Below are 22,963 nucleotides of genomic sequence, written 5' to 3'. Positions count from 1 at the left end.
TGGAAAAAAAAAAATCATTGGTTTGTGTTTTAATGTAGCTTTCAGGTGTCATTTCAAGCCCGTTTTTAATTGCAGTCTCTTTCAAATGACTTTGTAATTGTTATGGCATGCAAATTGTGGGTGCGTGTGAGTTTGTGATGGGAGTTAAGGCAGTCTAAAAATTTCAGACGAGGGATATCCTAGCAGTTGTCAGCGTTGCAACAGAAAATGTGACACTATGTCCCGCCGTTATGAACGATATGGGGGGCGTTCGCTGCTGCTCGTGGATTCTGGCAATGTAATAAAAAGTGCACAGACACAGTTTCAGTCGATGGCTTTATTCCTGCTGGTGTTGATAGTTTCAGTAGGCGAAGCCTACACAATAAAGACAGACTGATAAACATAAACACACACTCTTGATACACGGTCATTCATACAGTTCTCAATTAGACAGAAGGTAGTGTCTGGGGAACGTAGAAAATACTGTTTGGTCAGTTTCAATGCCCTTTGCCATCACATGGCAGTGTAAGTCTGAATTTTATTTAATGGATTTAATGTTGCATATTCAAAAATGTGCAGTTTGTAATAAAACAGTTATAACTGCTATTCGGGAGCACTCAAGTCAGTTGGTTGATATATTTGTCATGTTATTTATAAGATTTTTATTGACTGCTGCAGTGATTCCTCACACCACTGACCCACTTTAACATTTACGATCACTCCATGTTCCACACTGAAGGATATTTAATCAGATGCTCTCAAACTTTATAGTTACACTGAAATATGCTGTAATATGCTTATATCATTACATTTGATTCCCCACTTTGGGTAACAGCTGAGGTCTTGATGTCTAATGATTAAACCGGGTTTCTATTTCAGGGCTGGGGAACAAAAACGTGAGATTCTGGACTGAGGCACGTCTTGGTTGCCAGATAGACACAATGACCCTTGCAGATGGTACAAATATCTTATTGCCGTGCACAACAATTTCTGGGAATATTTTACCTGAGAATATGACTTAAAGTGTCAGCTGGCCCCTTGATTACCCCCCCTCTGTGTTACACTCTCTAAGTGTGTGGCCCTTTAATCTGCCACCAGTTTCCGGAGCCGCTGCACCACATCCTCCGCGCTCACCCAAGGCACCGTGACAGCCTTGAACTCCCCTGGCTGGGATTCGTGGGTCTCGGTGATCAGCCGGTGCATGGGGAAGTCCCTCCGCGGGAAGGCCACGTCGCGGGGACCGAGGGAGAGCGCGGGGCAGAAGTCATTAGCTCCGTCCCCGACGTAGAAGATTCTCTGGTACGGGCGCCCCCGCTCCTGCGTCCTGCGGGCCACGTAGTCCTTGACGATCACCTGCTTGCACATGTTGTCTGGGCACCGGGGGCAGTCGTGAGAGTGGAAGGGCCGCAGCACCAGCCGCCCGTCCTTGTTGAAGGTCGCGGGGTTCGAAAAGATCCGGTGGAACAGCTGGCGGGCCCCGACGCGCCGGAGCCAGCACTCTATGAAGTAAGTGTTGGCGTCGGACACCAGTATCACCTCAAAGTCCTTCGCGGGCCGGTTGCGGAGGAACTGGAAGAGGGTGAGCATGCCGGGTGTGGCCGGTATCTTCTCCATGACGCTGCGTATGTCGCTCTCGGTGACCCCCTGCTCCGCCAGGTAGGCCAGCACCCGCTGCATGTATTCGTTGTAGCGGCCGGGCTGATAAGTGTCCGTCAGCCACCCGGGGAGGTGCTGACCCGGGACGGCCTGCACGACCATGTCATCGCTGGTTTCATCCACGATGGTCTCGTCGAAGTCAAAGAAGATCAGGAAGCGCTTGTCAGGGGAGATGTGAGCTGGGTGGGAGGCCATGATCTCTGAGCGCCTGGGTCTCTGGGGTTCCTCCTCGCCTGGGGGATGGGGTGGGACATAACAGCAGTTGAAGATTGAATCCCCCATGATTTACTACGCCACAACTTTTAATATTGCCAAGTGGCATCAAATCTCCACCCCCGCTCTTCTGCTCTCCAGCATCCCACGCAATGGGCCGCGGTGAGGTGGAGGGTGACCTTCTGGGAAACATCAATGCAATAAAGGAGGGTGTGGGGGTTTGGGTGGAGGCAAAGAAGTCAAATATAGATTTCATAGCAATAATATAATTTCAATGAAAAGGCACGAAAAAAATCTATAAATATAATATAAAGCAGCCAACCAACAACTGTGTCAGACAAGAGGCGGCAGCAAATTATGGATTTGTGGAGGGGGTCAAGTATTGTGTAGAAGAGCGAAAAACAAGGTAAGACTCACTTATGCAGCAAGCAAAACGATAAGCTACAGATTACATATCCGGGCAGGTCAGCCCTATTCAACTTTTTCACAGGACGTGTGCTTACCTTGGATTTTCCCGGATGTCTACAGTGGATGTCCAGATCAAACCAGTTGACTTCAAACTGTAGCTGGTTTGCTCCTTTATGGGAAGAAAAATACAATGAATGCTGAATCAGTGGAAACGCAGTACGGGACAAACTTAAAAGGCAGACAAATGCCGAAAAAAGGTCAGAGAGCTCATAAAGCACACATAAAAAAAACAAAACAACTATTAATAGGGATTTTAGACTTTTCTTTAAATAATAATTAGTAAGAAAAGCCATGGCTACTTATCAAGCTGCTAATCTAGAAGGGTTTTGTTTTACATAACAGCAGCACAAACATCATGCAGTCAAGGCGATGTGCGCTGGATTGAGGTTTAAAATACTACTACTACTACTACTACTACTACTACTAATAATAATAATAATAACAGATGAGTCACCGGCTCTGGTTCCGATCCCCGGTGTCAGTCAGCTCCGATCCGGTCTCATAGAGGAGAGGTAGAGTTCCGCCGGTCGGCCGGTGGCTCGCGCACTTTTATGTGCCACTCAAACCCACCGGAGCCGCTCTGAACGTGACCGCGCCTCCGAGTCCGCCCATTTAATAGCAGCCTATTGCGCGCGTTCACGATATAAAAAGGTGGAGGGGGGAGGGGATTGTGGGAGTAGGGGGAGGGAGGAAGGAAGAAGAAAAACCCATCGAGAGTAAATAGTCCGTTCCTTGAATATAACCATAGAAGAAATGTGCGCCAGTCTCGTAAATGTAGCCCATTAGTATTTATACATGGCTCCAAACGTGGCATAGCCACATCCACACAATGGAGCATTTACCGAAAAAAAAGAAAAGTTGTGGAGAATAAGCACTTCTGGTAGCAGTGGGAGGTCAATGGGACAAGGTCAAGCTCTCAAGTTTTCCCATTTATACGTCTTTGTGTAATTCCAATTTGGAGTGGAGAATCAGGGATAACATCTGAATAACCCCATCTCATCTGAATTTGCTAAAGTAACTCAGCCACATTCACTTAAAACAGAACAGTTTTAATGCTCTCTCATGTTCTTACAAAGAGAACAAGCACCTTCCCTCATCCAGGATGATCTGGATTTCCGGCCAATAAATACTCTGTTGCAAAGGCGGCACAGGGAACGGGGGCAAAGTACCACATGCGAGACATTTGTGAGGATGACTGGAACGAAATCATTTCACATCTGAGAGCAGTGTTGTGTTTTCGTTTATTAACTACAGGGAAACATTAGCATCGCAGCAAGGGAGTTTGTGTTGCCTGCTTGTTTCTCCACGAGACAGCAGTCTAGATAAAACCCTGCAAGTATACTGATTAATGAACCGCACTGCAAGTTTCAGAGCGGTGCACACTTGCCTACAAAAACATGGCATGAAGCCCTCCTCTCTTTATCTGCCTGCTGACAGACGGAGGGGGGGCCTCCTCCCTCCTCAACACCGCAAGGCGTAATGACTAACAGCTGGGGAGGCCGACTATTTTGAAGCCCAAATGGGAATGGAGATGTACAGACGGTGTGTTATTATCTCCCCTGCTCATGGAGTGAGCCTTGGTACCTGACCACCCACTCACCAACAGTGAGTCACTCACACTTTTCTCTACCCATCAGCCCGCTCTGCTACCTTATAGGATTATGTGACTCATTGGTGCACCACTTAAAACCTCCTATGGTGATGGAGGATACACAGCATTTTAGGAGGTATTCTAGCAACAATAAATGCCTTAATGTGACATCAGTGGAGGTGCACGCTGTTAATGCATGAATAAACCTGGCTGAGATGCAACAAGAGATATCCAAGAAGTCGATTTTAAACACACTCTTGTAATCTATGTAAGTAGTTATATGGCCTCAAGGTGCATTTGCATATCTAAGAGGTACAATGTGGGTACTTGACTGTCAAGATCACTGCCCTCAAATACAATAAAGCCTGCTGTGACTTTAAAGTGAACAGGAAGTGCTCACAAAGAAGAGGATCTAAAACTTCTCTTGTCAAATAAATGCTCAGCAAAGCAAAGCTGTTGTTGAACCCTGAGGGTCATGTGTAGCCCGCAGCCATTGTTAGGTAACATGTTGTGCCAAGAACCCAGTGAACCTAAAAATAGTAGAGTAAGAGCCGCAGTGGCAGCAAGCTACACTTTTCAGGAAAGTAAGGTATGAAAGTTAAACAGACCTGCTGCATTTCATAACCATCTGCATCCAGCAAAGCAAAACAAACAAACTCAGATGTAATAATCATGGCTACTTGTTTTTACTTTTAAAGTTAGCAGTCAGTTAAATGTACATTATCAAAAAAGGCCCAACTTCCCCCCCCAACTTCTCCTCAATCCCCAGATAACATACAAAAAAAAAAAAAGAAAAAAAAGAGACGTCAAACCAGGACATAAAGCTGCACATTTTGTACCAGATACAATAATAAAATACGCAATGCTACATTAAGTGGTTAAAAATACAAAGGGGAAAAGTATATTGATTTTTTAAAACATCTTTAAAGAATATACAATGTTATTTTTCCTTAACTACCCAAGAAATTTAGTAGAAAGTGCATTCTATATAACAAAGAAAGGAGGAGGAGAATCATTCTGCAAACCGAGAAAACAAGACATGACACAGAAAAGGGGGAAAACTCCATGAACTGATAAAAACAAAGAAGTGCGTGGAGGGGCTAGTGTAAAGTCGCCAAAGCAGGAGGAACATCCCTTTCACGTTAAAGGGAGCCCATACTGGAGAAAACAAAAAGTGTATTTCAATGATTTGATTTGAGCAGACACTGAAAGAAAATGTTCTTTATTTTGCCATGGTCCAATTCACACTACCCACCTCCACCTGGGATTCTCCTCCTTTCCTTGCCTAAAAAACATCCACTCAAAGTAATCACCTCCATCTCCGCCCTTTCCCGTGCAGCCACAACTGCTCTCTGTTCCACAATGCATTGTCAGTCCCACCCCTCCCTCCCTTCCCTGCGCCTCACCCACGCAGCAGTAAAGTGCAGAGAATACACACAAGTGAAAAGGCTTTTTAAAAAAGAAAAAAAAAAGACAAAAATCCATACTGCAAAATGCTGAATCACAGCAGTGAACCAGAGGGGACAGGATGAGAAGCAAATAATGCAGCAGTATTAAGACCCACAGAAATGGCAGGATAATTGCAGGTCTCAAATCCAAAAAGAGACTAAACAATGGAGCTTAACCACTTCAGACTGAACACCATTAGAATGACACAAAGAGGGTCGTGGTAGATTTACTGCTATTGTTCAGGTCAGGTATCCCAAAATAGGCGTACATTGGGGCACACTGTGTAAAAGCAGCTTTTGGTACAAGAGCACTGGGGACAATCAGACAGACACAGACTGCATGCACTCATACACACTTGCACACAGACACACTCTAAACACACGATCAGACTGGATGAAGGGGAAAACCAAGCAATCCCAAATTCATTCCAACGCAAGCCAACCTTTTTCTTCTTTTACACAAGTAACATTCACACTGTTGGCTATTACATTAATAAATGTAATTTCTTTAGCTGATTTGATCAAACATATGCTTATCTATACAAGAATTCCAAGTATTAGAAGTTGTATGACCACTGCTTCTTATCCTGTCATTTCCTATCATGTGCTAATAACAGTATATCTACATGACAGAAGCATTCATTAGCTTAAAACTGAGCAGAAGACATTAAAATTAAATAAAAAAAAAAAAAAAACTCAAAAATAAAAAACAAAAACAAAAAAAAACATACATATGAGTTATCGGCCATCATTCTGCGTAGGCAACTTTCAGCAACTTTAGACATGCATTTGCCTGTGTGGATCAAAGTATGTCAGTACGATCAAAGTACAAAAGAAAATAAAAAAGTAACGCCACCCCACACCAAACCGTGGAATATAGGCTGAGAGGAATATGCATAATTTCCCATTAAGAACTTTGATGAGTAAAGGTCCCAGTTGTGTATACTGTGTGTGTGTCAATTGACCTTTAACATGATAACCCGTATCATCGACAGCAGCGAAGGGAGGTGGGATATATCCTGATGGGGCCACGTGGTTGGCCCCTCACAGTGGCAGTACTCGACAGTCATCCGTTATCTAAAAGCTTCTGTTGGCCAACAGTATTGAAAGCTGAGGCAGCACTGATTAAAGTAAATAAATCAGTGACCATGTGGTCTTTTGTGTGTATGCGTGTGCTTGAAAAAGTGTGAGGAATGAGTGTGTGCGCGCCTAGGCAATGTCCTGCATAACTAGAGTTGTCTTGATCGCAAAATATCTAGTCAAACCTTGGATGCGCAGTAGAAAAGCTCAACTGGCAAGACATGTTCTGTATGACACAATACAATGCTATTATGTAGTTCATACTTCTGAAAATTAAGAAAAAAGCAAAAACAAAAGAAACATTTCATGTACTGGAATGGAAAGCACCATTTTATCATGTAATGAATCTCAGACTAAGTCCAGATTCAATTAACCTTTTACAAAGTTCCTCCCCCCTTCCTTACTGTAACCTATGGCACTGCATCTTGCACAACTTCTGTTGCCCCTCTGACAGAAAGGCCAGGACTTGACCTTAAGACAGAGAAAGGCTCAGGTAGAACCAGTTACAACATTCATTAAACGTTTCTGTGGGGCCCCAAGGCTCTGCAGTACAACTAGGAGGACAGGTGCAGTATTGCTATGGGGAGGACCTGCTCAGAAAGCTCAAGCCCTGACCAATGTGCAACCCTATGGTCAAGTTGACATAAGGAGAAATCAGTGACACTGATCTTTTGATCAGTGAAGCCCAGGTAATACATGAGACGACTTCCATCAGCAGCTTTTGATGAAAATAATGTACAGACTGAGAACTTGCACTAAAATTGTTTTCTGTAGAAGAAATTGTTGAAGAAAATATTTGTCAGTTGAGCAGGATATTAAAGTAGAGGTGTTACATGATGTGTACACTGAGGGTACATAAGTCTGTATCTTCAGAACACACAGGGGTGTGTAAAGTTTAGTTTGAGTTACATGAATCTGTTCGACAGGAGCACCTTTGCTTTATGTCCACACAGAAAGAGCTTCAACCACATTTTTCACGATCCATCTCATCCTTTTCTAAAAGGAAAAAGATAAGTACTCATAACAGTTAGCACAACTGTGTAATGCATTGTGTTTTACTTGCACTATATACACAAATGTTTTAAACAAAAGCACGTAATTACAGTGCTGTTTATTGGACTCTGAGCACTTATAAAACACATTTGATTTCAGTGCCTGAAGTCTCCTGTGTAGACACATACTGAGTAACGGTGCTGGTCACGCTACGCCTTCTCTGTAGACATGGCTTTGGGGGCCTTGAAACTAAAAAACTGAGGCAGGACTATGAGAAGACGTGGAACAAGGCGCGGTTTGGTGCTGGCCTACAGACCAGCAGCACAGTTCAGTGGTGCTGCGGGGCTCCGGGGCCCTTATCGGGAGGGGCCATGTGGTGCAGGTAGCTGCTGTCTTCGTGCCCACAGTGGTTTAGGGGCTCACTCTTAAAAAGAGCTGGAGGTGGGGGGAGGTGGGAGACAGGGGGCACTGCTAGGTGGTGGTGGGGGTGAGGTTGGGCATGTTGGGGTGTGCTTGAGAGGTGCTGCTGGGTTGATGAGGGGTGGGGATGATGGTGAGAGGGCGCTGAGTGGAGTGGCACATGGGAAAATGTGTGCCCCACAGTGCCTTGAGGAGGAATAGACCCTCCTGTTGGGTTGAGGCCCATGGTTGCTGAGGTGGTGGCCAGGGTGGCAGTTGAGGGCCCAGGGCCAGAGGTTGAGGAAGATGAGAAGGTGTTGGAAAAGATCCGGACAGGCACAGGTGGGCCGCTAGTCTGCAGAACAACGGGGCTGGTGACCCGGAAACACTTCTCTTTGTGTGCTTTGAGCATGTTGGAGAAGCGGAAGCGTTGGCCGCACACCTCGCAGGGATAGGGCTTCTCGCCTGTGTGGGTGCGGCGGTGGCGTTTCATGTTGGGTCGGCTGGTGAAGCTCTTCCCACAGATCTCACAAATGAAAGGCTTCTCCCCTGCATAGATTCATAAAAAAACAACAACACTGAATGAGAAAAAAAAAAAAAAAAGAACAGTTTTTAGCAATTAACAAGAAGAATGGAGCACAGGGGGAAAAAATGCATTACAATAAAATCATTCGGTGTCAAAAGTGAGGGTTAGAAAGTGTTAAATATTCAACAAAGTTAACTGTCCTCCCCCCTCCCCTTTAACCATTTCCCTCTGCAGAGAGCAACAGTTCTCTTTTAAATATGTAAATAAGTTTTTGCTGTCAACCCACCCACTCCGCAGGAAGCTATTACAATTCACACTTTGAGCAGAGGAGATGTGAAAGTGAACAACAGCAGCTCCGTTGGATTGTCGCTCTCATTAACCTCCCTCCATGGAGCCACTGAATGTGCCTGCTACCACCCACACAGCCATCTATTAACAGGCTGCTGAAGGGCTCTCTAAATGCCTTATTCTTGCATGTTATGTGTGAAGCTCCTCCACACTAAATGAATATCAAAAGGTGACAGTTAATGTGCTAGTCTTCTGTAACTGTTACCTTACATTCACTCGTGAGAATTCACATGGAAAAAAAAATCTGTATGCAGTGAACCAAACTTTGGGTGTTGAAAGTGTATGCTTCCTATTACAGAGCATGACTGGGTGTGTCTCCTCCTGGATGAGGTTAAATTGGTTGGTAGCAGCAGGGAGAGGAGAGGGTAGCATAATTACACATCACAAATAGAACTGTGAGAGCCTATGGAGTGCAGTGTGTCCACCCACGACAGGCACGGCTGGTGAAAAACAGTGAAGGACATACAAGCATCACTGCTTAGCAGTGGTCTTAGAAATAGCAATGCAGCAGAGACAGAAAATCAAAGGGGTGTAATACAGCATGTGTTTGGGTAGTCATTATAAGCCACAGTATATGCAAGGCTCCTCTTTGATGTGAACATCCCTCTCATTAAAAATTCTGGGCAAAGTCTCCTGCTCTTACCACTATAATGTTCCTGTTGGCAACTCCCCATCTGATTCTTTTTTTAGGATGAGTATGGTGACTGGGTGGCTGGTAAAGCAGGCCAATGAAGGATGGTAAATGCTTGATAAACTTTAGATTTATAAAGTAAAATAAATCTATAGTCATTTGAGACTTTTGTTATATTTCAATAAGAGTACAAAGTGCTGTAACCGTCAAGCAAAGGACAAAAAAGATTTAGGAAACAACTGGTCTGTATGAAATGTAATTTTCCCCTCAACAGCTGGGCCAACTTGGTCTTTGTAATTTGCTTCTGCACGACTGCATTTAAATAGAAGCTGGGAGGAAACTATGCAAACATGGAAAACAAAAGGGCAAGACATTTGTCGACTAAAGTAGCAAGTATCTGCTGAGTAGTCATTTCTTTGTTTTAGTTGACTGCAGAAAAAGAAATGTAAATTAAAAAAAAAAGAAAAAAAAGGGAGTTTTATTTTTATATAGATTATGATCAATGCCAAAAAAAAAAAAAATACTGTTTACATATATCAGACTTGAGGGTTGTGTGTAACCAGTTAGTGACATTATTTACTGAAGAATCCACAGTGGAGACATTACATTATTTGAAACTGGAATCTCCTGCTGTGGAGAAACTACAACTAGGGTACTATATTTGAGTGCAGCCTCGTTCAGTTTCTACAAACAAAGTGATGAGTTTTCTATAAAGCTTCCTGATTTCATAGAAATGCCTCACCACTTAAAAAGGGCTCTGAAACTAGAATTGGTTTCCTGCATTTAAAAAGCAGGTTAATACTGACACTCATATTTTTGCAGAAAGTCCATAGGTTTCAGCCATATGGATTATCCCAAAGGACACTGGCCTGATTGGCATGTGTGATTTTCCCAGAACACTTATGGAACTTAAAAGACCCACACTTGTTTCTCACCTGTGTGTGTCTTCATGTGCTCATCAAAGTACTGTTTCATGTTGAAGTCTTTGCCACACCACTGGCACATGAACTGCTTGTGTCCGATGTGAATGCTCATGTGGGAGCGCAGCTGGTACTTGTATTGGAACCGTTCATCACAGTTCTACAGCAGAAACAACAGATGCGTTCAGATAACATGTCCACACACGTCCACACACACACACACACACACACACACACAGTCAGTACAACAGCATGCACACACACACACACACACACACACACACACACACAAAAAAAAAAGCACACTTGCTGACACACAGTAATTGACAATCTGATTTAGATAAAACATTTATCATGCGTTACTCTTTCTGCATTTTCTAATGTGAAAATAGTTTAGAAGTGAAATGTTTATTTTGACAACCGTAACCCAAGTAAATCAGTAAGGGTTTAAGACAGAACTGTAACATTGTTCAATCATAAAACAGCTTTTGATGTGACAAAAGCTGCTTCAGCTCTGACAATAAATCACTTATTGCTTTTGGCTGCTTCCTTGTTTTGTCCCAAATGATAATTTTGTGAAAATGTCAATGTTATTATTTAACATTTTCATAACTGTTGTTGTTGTTAAATATAACTGTTGTGTGGCATTATTTAGAGTTATATGTACACTGCTGTGTAGGGACTGCTTTATGACGCATCACGCTTAAGAAACGCAGTTAGTTCCACAATCCAGCACCACTGCTCAGGTTATTTTGGTGCATGGAGCAACACTGTATTTGCAATCTGTTTTCTTTCCTGGTCAGGGTTTTCTTGAAGTGAAGTATTCATAATCTTAATGTGGCACCACCTGACCAAATAAATGTCAGTAAGGGAAGAAAAGAAAGAAAAAGAAAAGCTGCTTCTATAAACAGCCTATATACTTATTAAGGATAAAGTTGAATATTTGATGACAACCTCAAACATCTGATTAGAGTAACTCCACCTCCATACATAGTTCTGGTTTGACCCCCATTTAAACAGTTGGGGAATGTAAAGGTCTTTGGCTGAAGTAAAACACTGTTTCAACTGTACCCAACCCAGCTGAACAGGGAAAACAAAACAAAGCAACGATCACGTCACACAACATAACAAAACGCTTCTCTCACAGACGTCACATGCATACATTGAACATTTATTCCTTCAGCTATTTAACGCTTCAGTTAATAGGTGAACTGTGTTCCTGTGTGGTTTTCTAATATTTGACATGGTCTGGCTTCAGCTCCTCTGTAGAACATTGTCCACTGAATGCAAAACACACAGTGCACAGTCAACATCTGGAAGACACTGACTATTTTAGGTTATTCACAAACCACAGGACACAGATGTCTCCCAGCTGAAACTTACTGGTGTAAGTCTGCTTTTACAGCACACAAAAAAAATTCTGTCACTCCATTCAAGTGATCAAACTAGTTTAAAACATATAATTGAATTAAAATAAATAAAATCCACAGTAAAATTCACACCAAAAATAAATAAGAAGGGGGGTGGTGAAATTTAAATGTTTGCTTATATAAAAATTTCTAAAGCCACTGCACTTTCATCCTTATATAATTTTATTTGTTCAAGGGTATTTGAAGACAGTATGTAAATTAAACCACCACTATTATATGCCCTCCATGTTATGTAAATGATCTTTAACACAAATATTTCAACTGCAACAAAACCCTGTGAAATTGTAAAAATAAAATGGCCTGTATTTGTATAGCGCTTTTCTAGTCCCTAATGACCCCAAAGCGCTTTACACAACCTGTCATCCACCCAGTCACACACACATTCACACACTGGTGATGGCAAGCTACATTGTAGCCACAGCCACCCTGGGGCGCACTGACAGAGGCGAGGCTGCCGGACACTGGCGCCACCGGGCCCTCTGACGCCACCAGTAGGCAACGGGTGAAGTGTCTTGCCCAAGGACACAACGACCGAGGAGCCGGGGCTCGAACCGGCAACCTTCCGATTACAAGGCGAACTCCCAACTCTTGAGCCATGATCGCCCCGATGTGATTTAAAATTTTTTTTTTTTCCCATAACAAGTAGGAACTCAAAGAAGGCCAACCAACGAAATCTGTGCCTAAGGTACATAAATCCTCTAGATACATGGATTAGCAATAATCTATTTCCTCTTAAGTTTTACCACAGTTTTAAACTTTAGTTGTGGTGGGGACTGGGACACAAAAGCACTGGATTAAGTGAATAAATAAGTCAATGAGCAAATAATACCCTTTAAGTTTTATGTGCTACAAATAAATAACTTAGAAATGCTGCATCTAAGTCTCTTATTATGCAGATGAACTGCTGGTCTACCATCTGCAGCCATACTCCTCTGAGGCCTCCATGAGTTTGCTATAGTGGCACATGAATCTGTTCTCCACCCTAAACAGGTTCTGGTTGCAACAGCCCTTCAGCTCACAGGATCTCCAGAGTGGGAGGACAACAGCCATAAGCTCTAGTCCACAACAGGAGACTGGAGGAAAACAGGAGATGGAAAAGCCCAGACCCTGAAGTTTATATATATAGGTCAAAGGATTGTCCACAAGTAAACTGACTGTGGATGCATTGTTCTCTCAAACAAACAAAAAATAATAACACCCAAATATACTTGGATGGTTTATGTAGGGGAAATACTGATTCGGTCACTGTTTGAAGTCTATTGTTAGACATCTTACCTCACAACGAAAGGGCTTCTCTCCAGAGTGCTGGAGTGAGTGAACTTTCAAAGACATACTGCGCTTAAATGACTTCCCACACGTTTCACAGGTGAATGGCATGTCCTTCGTATGAGCTGGATTTAAGAGAAAAAAATGCAAGTGACATGGCTAAATCATAACAAACTAATCAAATTAAAGTTTTAACTAAATTGGTATTGCTTGAATAAATGCTATGATGAGACATGATCATACAAAAGAATTTACATTTCACAATATTTAAAAAGAAAAGGCAGCATGTTGTCACTAAAGACACTATGCTGAGTATCTATAAGAAAAAAAATGGATCTTGTACAGGTGAATATTATTTAATTGAAAGCCATGTGGTGTCTCACACTTCTAGATATCACAGTAACAGACAGCAGCCGCAACTTACCAACCATGTGCTTTCGGACGTGAGCCATAGTGTAGAATTTTTTCTCACAGATTTCACATGAGAACTTCTTTTCTGCATAGCCATGCACAATTTTGATGTGCTCATGCAATGACCAGAGCTTCTTAAAAGACTTGCTGCAGGAAACACACTGAAGAACAATAACAACAAAAATGTATAAAGAGAAGACAAAAAAAAATATTAATTTTAAGCATTTTGTTTTGATCAGCCAGAATTCTTTTATTATACTCCAGCGCCCTCTGCTGGGCAAAAAAAGTCAGCAAGGGTTTATCTTGCTGAAATCCCTCTAAATCCTACCATCAAAGTAAAAACGGAAGCGGCCAAATCATCATAACTAAATCATTACTCTTGATTTAAAAAACAACAACAACAACAACAAAAAACTTCAATAGTAATACTTCCTTCTTAAATCATATCGAACATAATGCAACCCGATCAAAAGACCATTTTAATTTCAAAGTATAAATCAGTGGTACTTGGACAGTTGCAGACAAGTACTATACATTGATGTTTGGCCATGACCAAACATCAAACTGGGCGTTGCAGTAATTTCTGTCTAGCATGAGTTTTATGATTAGGCTGTTGTCTCCCTAAAATAAAATATCTTGCAGCGTGACAAGATAACAACCAGATGAACTGTGAAAAAGTATCCACACAAACAAAGTGGCCAAAAAAATAAATAAAATAAAAATTAAAAAAAATACAGTTTCTTCCAGCTGCCTTTTAGCATGTGATTGCCAAGATATCATGTGAATCATTTCCAACAACGCGTTCCTTTTTTCCATGTTAAAAAAAATCAATCAAATAATAAAATGAAACACTGTGGAACCAGTTGTGTGCACATACTCTTACATCTCACCCTGGAGCTCTTTCACAGCTGCCACCGGTACTGCTGGTAGCATCACAAGTGTGTTTATATACAGATGTTCGTGTTTTAACGTCAGCCTACTCAAAAAAGATCCACATTTTGCCATAGTACAAATGGTTGTATAGACATGTTTAAAAGATTCCTAATTTCCCTTTGTTTTATATTGTAATATAACTACTGTTCTCTCTGGTTATCAGAAAAGCTGACAGAAAACATGAAAGTGGAAAAACTGAACTTCATAATTCAGAGCCTTTTAAATTAGATTGTTAGTACACATGCACAGAAATTACTCATTTGAGAGTTGCTTCAAGGACAAAAAATAAGGGGGGAAAACAAACAAAAAAGAAACAGAAAAAAAGAAACAGTTGCACAATTACACATATTATATCTCCATGACGTGAGAACAGGTTTCTTTATACCCTGTAATTGTTTCAAACTGTTTCAGGTGGCTCAGAGGAAGCTGCTCAAATAACATTTTCTTTAAACTGCAGATGCAAATCAAGCAGAACAAACCAAGGGCTAAATAAAGCTGCTAAAAACAGCTGTATAACCCTTGGGGATTCAGATGCTGAGTCGCCTTTTTCAATTTTAGAGAAGTAAAACCACAATGCACCTTCTTTCACTGAAATATTTTTGATAATAGATGGCTGATCTAAATAACGTCAGTTTCAGATGTCCTGTATCTAAAATATTGCTTAAGCATTACCAGTAATGCACACATGACTTTTCAAACAAAATACAATTAGTATTTTTAGATTGCATATTTGACAGAAATCTTCTGTGCTATTTTACCACAAACCATGACGATGTTGTTATCAATAGCTTATGAAGTAAATTCAACACAAACTCCTACAGCTGTATTGTTGTGGTGGCTGAAAACAATATGGCCCTCAAAACATTCAAAGCACACCGCAGCTTAAGTTATGTTTCAGGAGATAAAATGTTATGGCATTTTTTGTGTGCTTTTACTTTCATGGTAATAACTTCTAATTACCATTGTCTAGGTAGAATTTTTAATATAGCAGTCCATGACAACTTTAGACGTTTTTCAAAACTTAATGAATATCAAAAGAAGAAAGAAAGCTACAGAAATACTGCAGAATTTCAAGGTTAATATCATGGCTAATGTGACAAGTCGAACACTTCTGGAATTCAGGAATATCTAATTCAGCTAAATTAAATTTCTTGTTATATGTGCTTTTTACTGACCTTTCTGCATATTTCATAACTGATATCTGTTTTAATTAGTGAGTGATGAATGTTGTATAATGGCTGCATAAAATCACTAGCATGAAGCACCTTGAAAGCTGCATCCCCCGTGAAATGACTGTTGGCCACCTTAGTTATTAAAAAGCCACACTCTTCTCCTGTGAGCTAACAGCTGAAAACCCACTTTCAGTTCTCAGCTGCCGCTACATTCAAACTGCCACATAAATGAGCTGAGAGAGCTCCGAATCTGCTGCTGCTAGCAAGTTACTGAAACTTTTAGCAATCACTGTTTTCTCTTTGAAAATTGAACTTTTTAAAGTGTCAAATGTTGCCTTTAGATTTTCTAACAAAATAAATGCCAACATCAACCAAGAGGGTATCATAGTCATCAGGTAACAAGTTTGGTCACATTAAAAAGTTTTAAACAAAGTGATTGCTTTCACATACCACAATAACTCACTTTAAAGCCAAGTCATTTTTTGGTCATTACTTCCACTAAATGATTTACAGTTAATTCTGTAAAAAAACATAACTACATATCATTTGCCTTTTTTTTTTTTTCCTTTCTTGAACAAGCAGCCACCTTTAGTGGCAGAAAACTGCACCCTGACTTAATACTACAGTTACATTGGATGGGTGGATGGATGGATATATATATTTTTTTTCCCCTATTTTTTTTTTTTTTTTTTTTTTTTTTTTTTTTAAATACATGACTACAAATTCTAATCAGTTAAATATGACTGATTTCAGTTCAAATGTAATTTAGAAATAAACTGCAACCTGCCAGAAATATACTTAAATATATGCAGAAAAATACAATATTATAATTACTAATACATAAGAATTTGTGTCCGCAGGTGTCAAAGAGGAGCCTGGGGTTGGAGCATCAGATAAAGCTGTAGTACAGGTGCACAAGTCTCATGGCTTAGAGGAAAGTCTTGTTCTAATTTATCTAAACATCTTTATACGTAAGAATATATTAAACCTCTTTCTCCAGAAAAACATTTACAAGAGTAACTACACAAATATCAGATAAAGGTTTGGATTACCTGAATGTTCTTCTCACAGTCAGTCTGCTGGTGCAAGGCTAGCTCACTCTCCAAGACAAACTTCTTGCCGCACTTGTCACAGATCTGCATTCGTCTGTGTGTAACATTCATGTGCTTCTCCAGGTACCAGCGTGTGTTGAATACTCGAGGACATTTTTCACATGCCAGCATCTCCTTCTCCTCCACCTCTGCTTTCCCTCCTGATGGTACAGTAGGAGAAGAGGAGGGAGCTGACCTAGCTGACCTGCCTTTGCTCTTTGGAGGCTCTGTGCGTTTCCGTCGCCCTCTGGTGGTCATTCCAGCAGGGGTAGCACCCAGAGCTGTTCGCAGACTTTTCCTCCGTGGCTGGCTGGAAGCAGCTGCACTACTAGACCCTCGACGGGTTCTCTTTGACCGCGTTCTTTGACTTTCAACATCATCTTCCTCCTCATCTTCCTCCTCATCCTCCTCAGGGCTCTCATCTTCCTCCTCCTCCTCTTCTTCCTCCTCCTCTTCATCGTCGTCATCATCACTTCCAGCTCTTTCAGAGTCATCTACTGTGGTTCCAGTTTTATTGTCCCCTTTGGATACATGAAGTGTCTGGTTGTTCAGGTTGACCTCCACAATGATTTGCTCACGCTTGAAACTCTCCTCACCATCCTCACCCTCTTCTTCCTCCTCATCTTCATCATCATCTTCAGTATCATCAGAGGATCCATCATTGCCTGCCTGGGACCCCTGTATCCCCACCTCCTGCCCAGCCCCCCCTTCTCTGAAATACTGCTGATGTTGGTGTTGACCAATGTTCTGATCTCCCATGGATGTCTTGGCTGCCATTTTATTGTCCACTAACACAGAATAAGGCTTGCCACCAACCTCCCTCTTATAAATCTTTCCTGTCAAGTCCAGGTCTGGGTTAGGAGAGTGAAAGTAGGACTGGGACACCGGTGCCCTGCGTCCTTCCTCCTGTGACATCCCGCCAAGACTAGGGATGGAAACCTCTTCCTTGAGGCTTTGACAGGATTTCATGAAGAGGGAGAAGGTATGGAGGGGGTACAGTTAGTAGGAGCACAGGGCAACGGAAAAGAGTAACAGCGGTGGTAACTAGGTAGACTAGCCTATCCTACAAGGAGAGGCAGGGGACACCACACTAATCCCCCACCCTCCTTCTACTGAAAAGACAGGAAGGAGGGGATGAGGTGAGAGACAGTCAACCGGATTCAAAGAGAGCATCCATGCTGTCCAAGCAAAGAACTGCAGCTGTATAGACATACAATCAGTTCCAACTTTTGTACCATGTGCTTAAGAATCAGAAAGCAAAACCAAAGTCTTAACGTTGATTCTCAACATTTAAAATTATCCCCTCCAGTTGTTGAGCTGCAGGCTGCTGCCCTGCAGAGCGCCAGTCTTCAAACAGCAGAGCAGGTAAAGATGAGCTGAATACCAAAAACGGAAATGCTGTAAGGACCTCTGCGTCTTGCTTGAACAGCCATTTGTTGTGCATTACCTATGAGATAAGACAAAGAAACAGAATAATATAGATGAGAGTGTTCCGTGTGACCTGAAACTACAGCCATATTGTCAAGTTCTGAACAGTGAGTGCCACACTTGGCCACAAATGTTTCAGTGTTGTGTGTAGGAGTGGAAACCACAGCTTTCACACATGAATGCGAGTGAATTCAATTTCAACAAATGAGCAGTCTAAATATTTCTAAACCACAACTGAAACACCTCATTATAAAGCAGAGACAGTTTGCTTTATAGAGTGACACATCAACATTCATGCTTGCAATAAGGACATATTTAGATCAACTAAAGTGCAACAAGTCACAACTTCTTCTCAGTAGTGAAAATATGTAACATATCTTCTTAAAGACGATCTGATCGATGTCAATGCTAGAGCAGAAAACAGCCTGTTTGTTAAACAACATCGGTTGTCTATGCACAAACACAGATGCAATCACTGTAAACTACCAACAATCTGAAACTTAATAAATAAATTGGTACTCACTCAGTCCTAACTGTGTTCCAGTGGTGGTTAGAGACCATTTACAGAAATACTTCTCAGAAAGCAAAAGCCAGATTCAAGTTCTAAAGCACACTGATTAAACAACACAAGATCTTCTTCAACATCACACATGCACAAACCTCCCATTGACTGTTGGAGAGTATAGTGTAACCACAGCTTAGGAGCTTGTATTGCAAATACAACCACAGGAAACTGTATGTCAACCTTTCAGTGAAACCGAAGTAGTGCACTTCTTGTAACAAACAGTATTATCACTGTGCTCATGCAAGTAACAGCTCAAAAAACATTGAATCAAAGAGTAATGTATTACTTATGTATGATGTTGGCTTTGGTGTAAATGTAATCCTGGAACTGACCCTGGATGACAGGTTGCTGACCTCGAACAACCCTACACCCTACAAACCATTTTGAGTGTGCACCAGGGCGGTTTGCTCGCTAGAAAACCTCCCCCCATGCAATAAACAAAAATTACATTTCCTTTCCAGGAGACAGCAAACATCCTCTCCTCAGAATCTTCACAAACATCTTATGCTTAAATTTCAAGAACTGACACACCACCGTCTACAAAGAAATCACAAACAGGCTAACAGGTACTTTCACATTCACACACACCCCCACTCCACCCATGAACTCTACTTTGTTCTGATGTTTAATTTAAAGTCACCATTAGAAAAGAGTTTCTGTAAATGCCAGAAAAAGGAGCATTACTGTGCAAATAATGGGAAATGCAGCTGAAACGATGGGTCACACTTTGTAATTAAGGCATAAGCCTAATTATTTTACCATGATCAAATATTAATCATAATGAGTTCTCTGAGGCTTAACCAGATCATTATTTGTCAGTTAAACTGTTGGTGTAATTTGTGGTGTCTTACATTTACTACCACTGATTTAATCCTACCTGGCAACAGAAGCTGCACCTGCTGAAAATAATCTTGAATAAAACCAGATTAATTAAAAATAGGCTATGAAACTTTGGTGATCCAAACTTAATGTGAGCTAAAGCCATCTTATTTAACATTTTCTTTCTAATTCACTGGTCGTTTTCCCAAAGATTGTCTTTTCACCTCAAGACTTGGTGCGTATATCTGGTGAATTTGATCCTCTGTAGATAAGCATGTTGCAGTGAAGGCAGAGATAAGATGAACTAAAGCAATTTTTTAAGCCAGAGATTAATCAGTTGGTTCTACCTCATTTTGCATGCAAAAAAGTAAGCCATTTATATAGACTTTGGGTATGCACATATAAGGCACACCTGCCTTCCTGTGTAGGCTGACTCTGATCCTTTCTGAGAATTGGACAGGAGCTCAGAGCATTAAGACCACAAGGGGAGGGCAAGCTCGGCACTGACAGAGCAACTTAACTCACATGGTAGTCCTAGACACAAAGCCTAATAGATTATCCTGTGTCTAGATGACAGAGCAATATAAACTGCAAGAGAACCCCCACGCCTAAACATGCAATTATGCTGGTTTACATTCTCGTTTGAAAAAAAGGCATGCTTGCACAACAACACAGCCAATTTATTACTATACCAATATAAAACTGATTAAAAAGATCATTTTTAAAATAAAAATAAAAAAGCACATAAACAGTGTGGTTATACAACCTTGTTGAGTATAACCCTTCTATTGCTTATCATTATCAACGATGAGTCATTTTGGGGTTTCACTCTCTGTGAAATAATGCAGTCCTTTGATGTGGGAATCAAGCAGAGCGCAGACTTCTCAATATCACGAGTAATTAGTTTACACATTCACCTTGTAGGATAGGGAGGTCAAACTTTTAGAAATGTAGATCGTTTTGCGACTGCCTATTGAAGCTTTAACAGCTTTCAAAGATGAACTTTGTACCCTGATGCAAAAAAAAAAGAAAAAGAGCATCAATGAATGTCTGGATTACTGAAATGACCTGTCAGCCAGAGAATTACTAATGCTCAGCAAAAGTTGCAGAGAAATCAAAGTTTTTTCAGCAATGGCCAATTCATAGCTGTCCTCAATCACGTTTCAGAGAAGCCAGAACTCATTTCATATGTAAGCCACAAAGCCAGTCACATACCGGATAGATGCTACTGTGGCTTAAGATATTTGTATGACACAGGATGGGAGTGTAACTGCAACGGCAGCATACAACACTTAAAACCCATCAGCATTAAATAGTACACATGCTGACAAGTACTTGGCTAAACTTTGACAGTTAAGCAGAGGAGACCTTTGAAGTCAAAATGTGTCACGTTTGCTTCGTACTATGCAGCAGTGCTACTCAAATCCATGCACCCTCTTGAGTCTAGACTTTAATGAGCTTTCCCTTTTGCAGCTTGTGGAGGACCTTGTGAAGGTTCACATTCTTGACTCTGTCCAAACTCATAAGACCTTAACCAGCTCACTGTGTGGTGCACTACAGGGGTGCTCCATGCCTCGGTAGGTATTTGGCCCTCAAACCCATAATCGAGGTCAGAGAGCAGTACCTAGGGTTTTTGATATAGCACATATCATTTGAGGCACTACACGAAGTGGTCAAGGAATATGTCAGCTCCCATCTCTTCCACACCAGCTTTTTAGGAGACACTGCTGAGCTGTTTACTTCTGGGATATCTCTATTATGGATAAGGAAAGAAAACATGGTAGCCTTTAGCACTTACTTTGACACTGATTTAGACTGTGAAAACACACCGAAACGTGACTATAATAAAAAAGGGCTTCATATGCATCAAAACAAAGTAAATCACATGCGCATATGAATTTGTTTTCGTCGGGTTGGATGCAGCGTATTCAGCTACAAGACTTGCTGTTAACGCTGCAGTGTGTTCGAAGCAAAGAAAGGGTTAAAACAAAAAGGCAACATTGTACAACGAACAGTAACGTTGTGCAGGCCAGGCCAACTTAGGCTACTTAGCTAGCTAGCAGTAGTCCATAGGTACTAACCTGCACACACATGACAAGCTAACTTGGCTACATTAGCTCAAGGTGCAGCCATTAGATGTTTTAGTGCAGTTAAGGTCACTTCATTTGGATAACAGTCATACTAATACACAAGCACTACAATCTAAAGGCTGGTGTTTGCAGACAGGCAGTAGCTTCCAACAAAAGAGTAGTTTCACTTTAAAAAAAAAAAAAAATCATAAACCGCCCAGGTTGGCGCTAGTTAGCTCAAAGCTAGCGTTAACGTCAATATTTAGCATTAACGTTACATTTAATTTCGATGCTGCACTCCGAAGGGAAAGTCTGACAGTTTTTGGACCCTCGTGAAGCTAAACGAAAAGCTGATGTCATGCTTTGTCATCAGTGTTTCTCTCTTGCTGTGGTGCAGTATGAAAAATGCCGCTTTCTCAACAAAACCCAGACTGCTCTACTGGTAAACCCACTCAACTCGACACTGTCATAAAGTCAGCGCTAGCCGGGCTCGCAGACTGCTCTCACCGTAGCTTCGGCCCCGCACTACCGGCGAACCACGGCTGCCGTTTCCGACAGCTGTCATGCGTGTCACACATGTAAGTGCTTAAAATCAACTAAAACAGCGATATTTTGTTGTCGGTTTGCTGGCTTACCTCCGTCAGGGCGACCTTCTTCTTGCGTTCGTGCAATCAGAGTTGCACAGATTCAGGGTTGCACACGCATTTCTCCCTCCCTCTCTCTCGCTCTCTTTTCATTCACGGATATGCATTTAGACGGGCCACTGCCACTGGTCTTTGTGTGCAAAATGTGGGCGCTTATTTGTTTATGTCCGCTATAGACTGCGGAGATATCTGCGCACCGGTGTCCTCAACCCCGCTACGTGGCCCGGCCAAGCTCTCGCGTGTACTACCGTCGTCCCGCGCTCATCCCAGGCATCCAGGCCGCTGTCTGGATGGGCGCGCGGCAGCTTGTCTGGTCTGGATTCTTTTCGTCTCCCCTCCAAAGCAGACAGGGCACGGCGCGCGCGCACGTGCTGAGCTTAAATCCTTGATTGATGAAATCATAATGAGAAGACCCCGATGGCCGTTTAATCCTCCCAGAGGAAAAATTCTAAAACTACAATAAATGCAGTTTTTATCACAGACTCTTAAACTTTAATATCTTTTCTATTTTAATTCGGGTTTTTTTTTGGTAACAGTTGTTTTAATTGACTCAAGTCCTCCAGTTTATTTCCATGAAGACTCTCGGGAAAATGACTGAACTGCATATTTCTGCGATATTAAAACATTTTTAAAAAATGCATGGATGTATATAAAGAACACAGGAGAAAAAAAAGTGTCGAAACTATGTCTCATTCTAAAGAATCAAATTATCTTCATAGTTTACTTTTGTCAATACAAAATAAATCTTCCCTTTAATTAAAAAAAATACTATTCCTTCCAGTTTGAAACACTTTTTTTAGTATATAGTTTTTTTTAAAATGGTGTACCTTTTATTTTCTTAAAGCAAGACAAAATAGATGCCACCCCCCACCCCAGTGACAGT

At 41.5% G+C, this 22,963-nt stretch overlaps 2 protein-coding genes across 3 annotated transcripts; both read right to left on the bottom strand.

Moving 5' to 3' along the window:
- Positions 1-307: 307 nt before the first annotated feature.
- phospho1 (phosphoethanolamine/phosphocholine phosphatase 1) lies at positions 308-6,042 on the bottom strand. 2 transcript variants are annotated; one of them, XM_085454784.1, is made up of 3 exons: positions 2,771-6,042; positions 2,352-2,425; positions 308-2,030 (listed from the first exon to the last, which is right to left on the bottom strand). In XM_085454784.1, the coding sequence occupies exon 3, from the start codon at positions 1,915-1,917 to the stop codon at positions 1,063-1,065; it is 855 nt and encodes a 284-aa protein (XP_085310910.1). In that variant the 5' UTR covers positions 1,918-2,030; positions 2,352-2,425; positions 2,771-6,042; the 3' UTR covers positions 308-1,062. The 2 variants fall into 2 exon arrangements, with proteins under 2 accessions (XP_085310910.1, XP_085310911.1); XM_085454785.1 differs by having other exon boundaries at positions 308-1,868.
- Positions 6,043-6,056: 14 nt separating this feature from the next.
- On the bottom strand, positions 6,057-22,390 carry znf652 (zinc finger protein 652). Its single transcript, XM_085454783.1, has 6 exons — positions 22,072-22,390; positions 16,517-18,002; positions 13,373-13,520; positions 12,958-13,073; positions 10,268-10,412; positions 6,057-8,376 (listed from the first exon to the last, which is right to left on the bottom strand). Exons 2-6 carry the CDS (start codon positions 17,522-17,524, stop codon positions 7,757-7,759), a joined length of 2,037 nt encoding a protein of 678 aa, XP_085310909.1. The 5' UTR covers positions 17,525-18,002; positions 22,072-22,390; the 3' UTR covers positions 6,057-7,756.
- Between the last annotated feature and the right edge of the window lie 573 nt (positions 22,391-22,963).

Source organism: Copadichromis virginalis, linkage group LG4 (assembly GCF_057382275.1).
Source record: "Copadichromis virginalis isolate Kocher_CV1m ecotype Utaka linkage group LG4, C_Virginalis_male_GT1.1, whole genome shotgun sequence".
NCBI lineage: Eukaryota > Metazoa > Chordata > Actinopteri > Cichliformes > Cichlidae > Copadichromis > Copadichromis virginalis.
Note: the sequence above shows the minus strand (reverse complement) of the source record. Positions and strands in the feature narration are given on the sequence as shown.

Bases quoted from the DNA above. Each gene is read 5' to 3' on its own strand.
- phospho1 (XM_085454784.1), bottom strand. From the start codon at position 1,917: ATGGGGGATTCAATCTTCAACTGCTGTTATGTCCCACCCCATCCCCCA.
- znf652 (XM_085454783.1), bottom strand. From the start codon at position 17,524: ATGAAATCCTGTCAAAGCCTCAAGGAAGAGGTTTCCATCCCTAGTCTT. The intron at 13,521-16,516 runs GTAATCCAAACC...ATTGTTCTTCAG, and splicing joins ACTGTGAGAAGAACATTCAG to TGTGTTTCCTGCAGCAAGTC. The intron at 13,074-13,372 runs GTAAGTTGCGGC...TCTTAAATCCAG, and splicing joins CGTCCGAAAGCACATGGTTG to CTCATACGAAGGACATGCCA.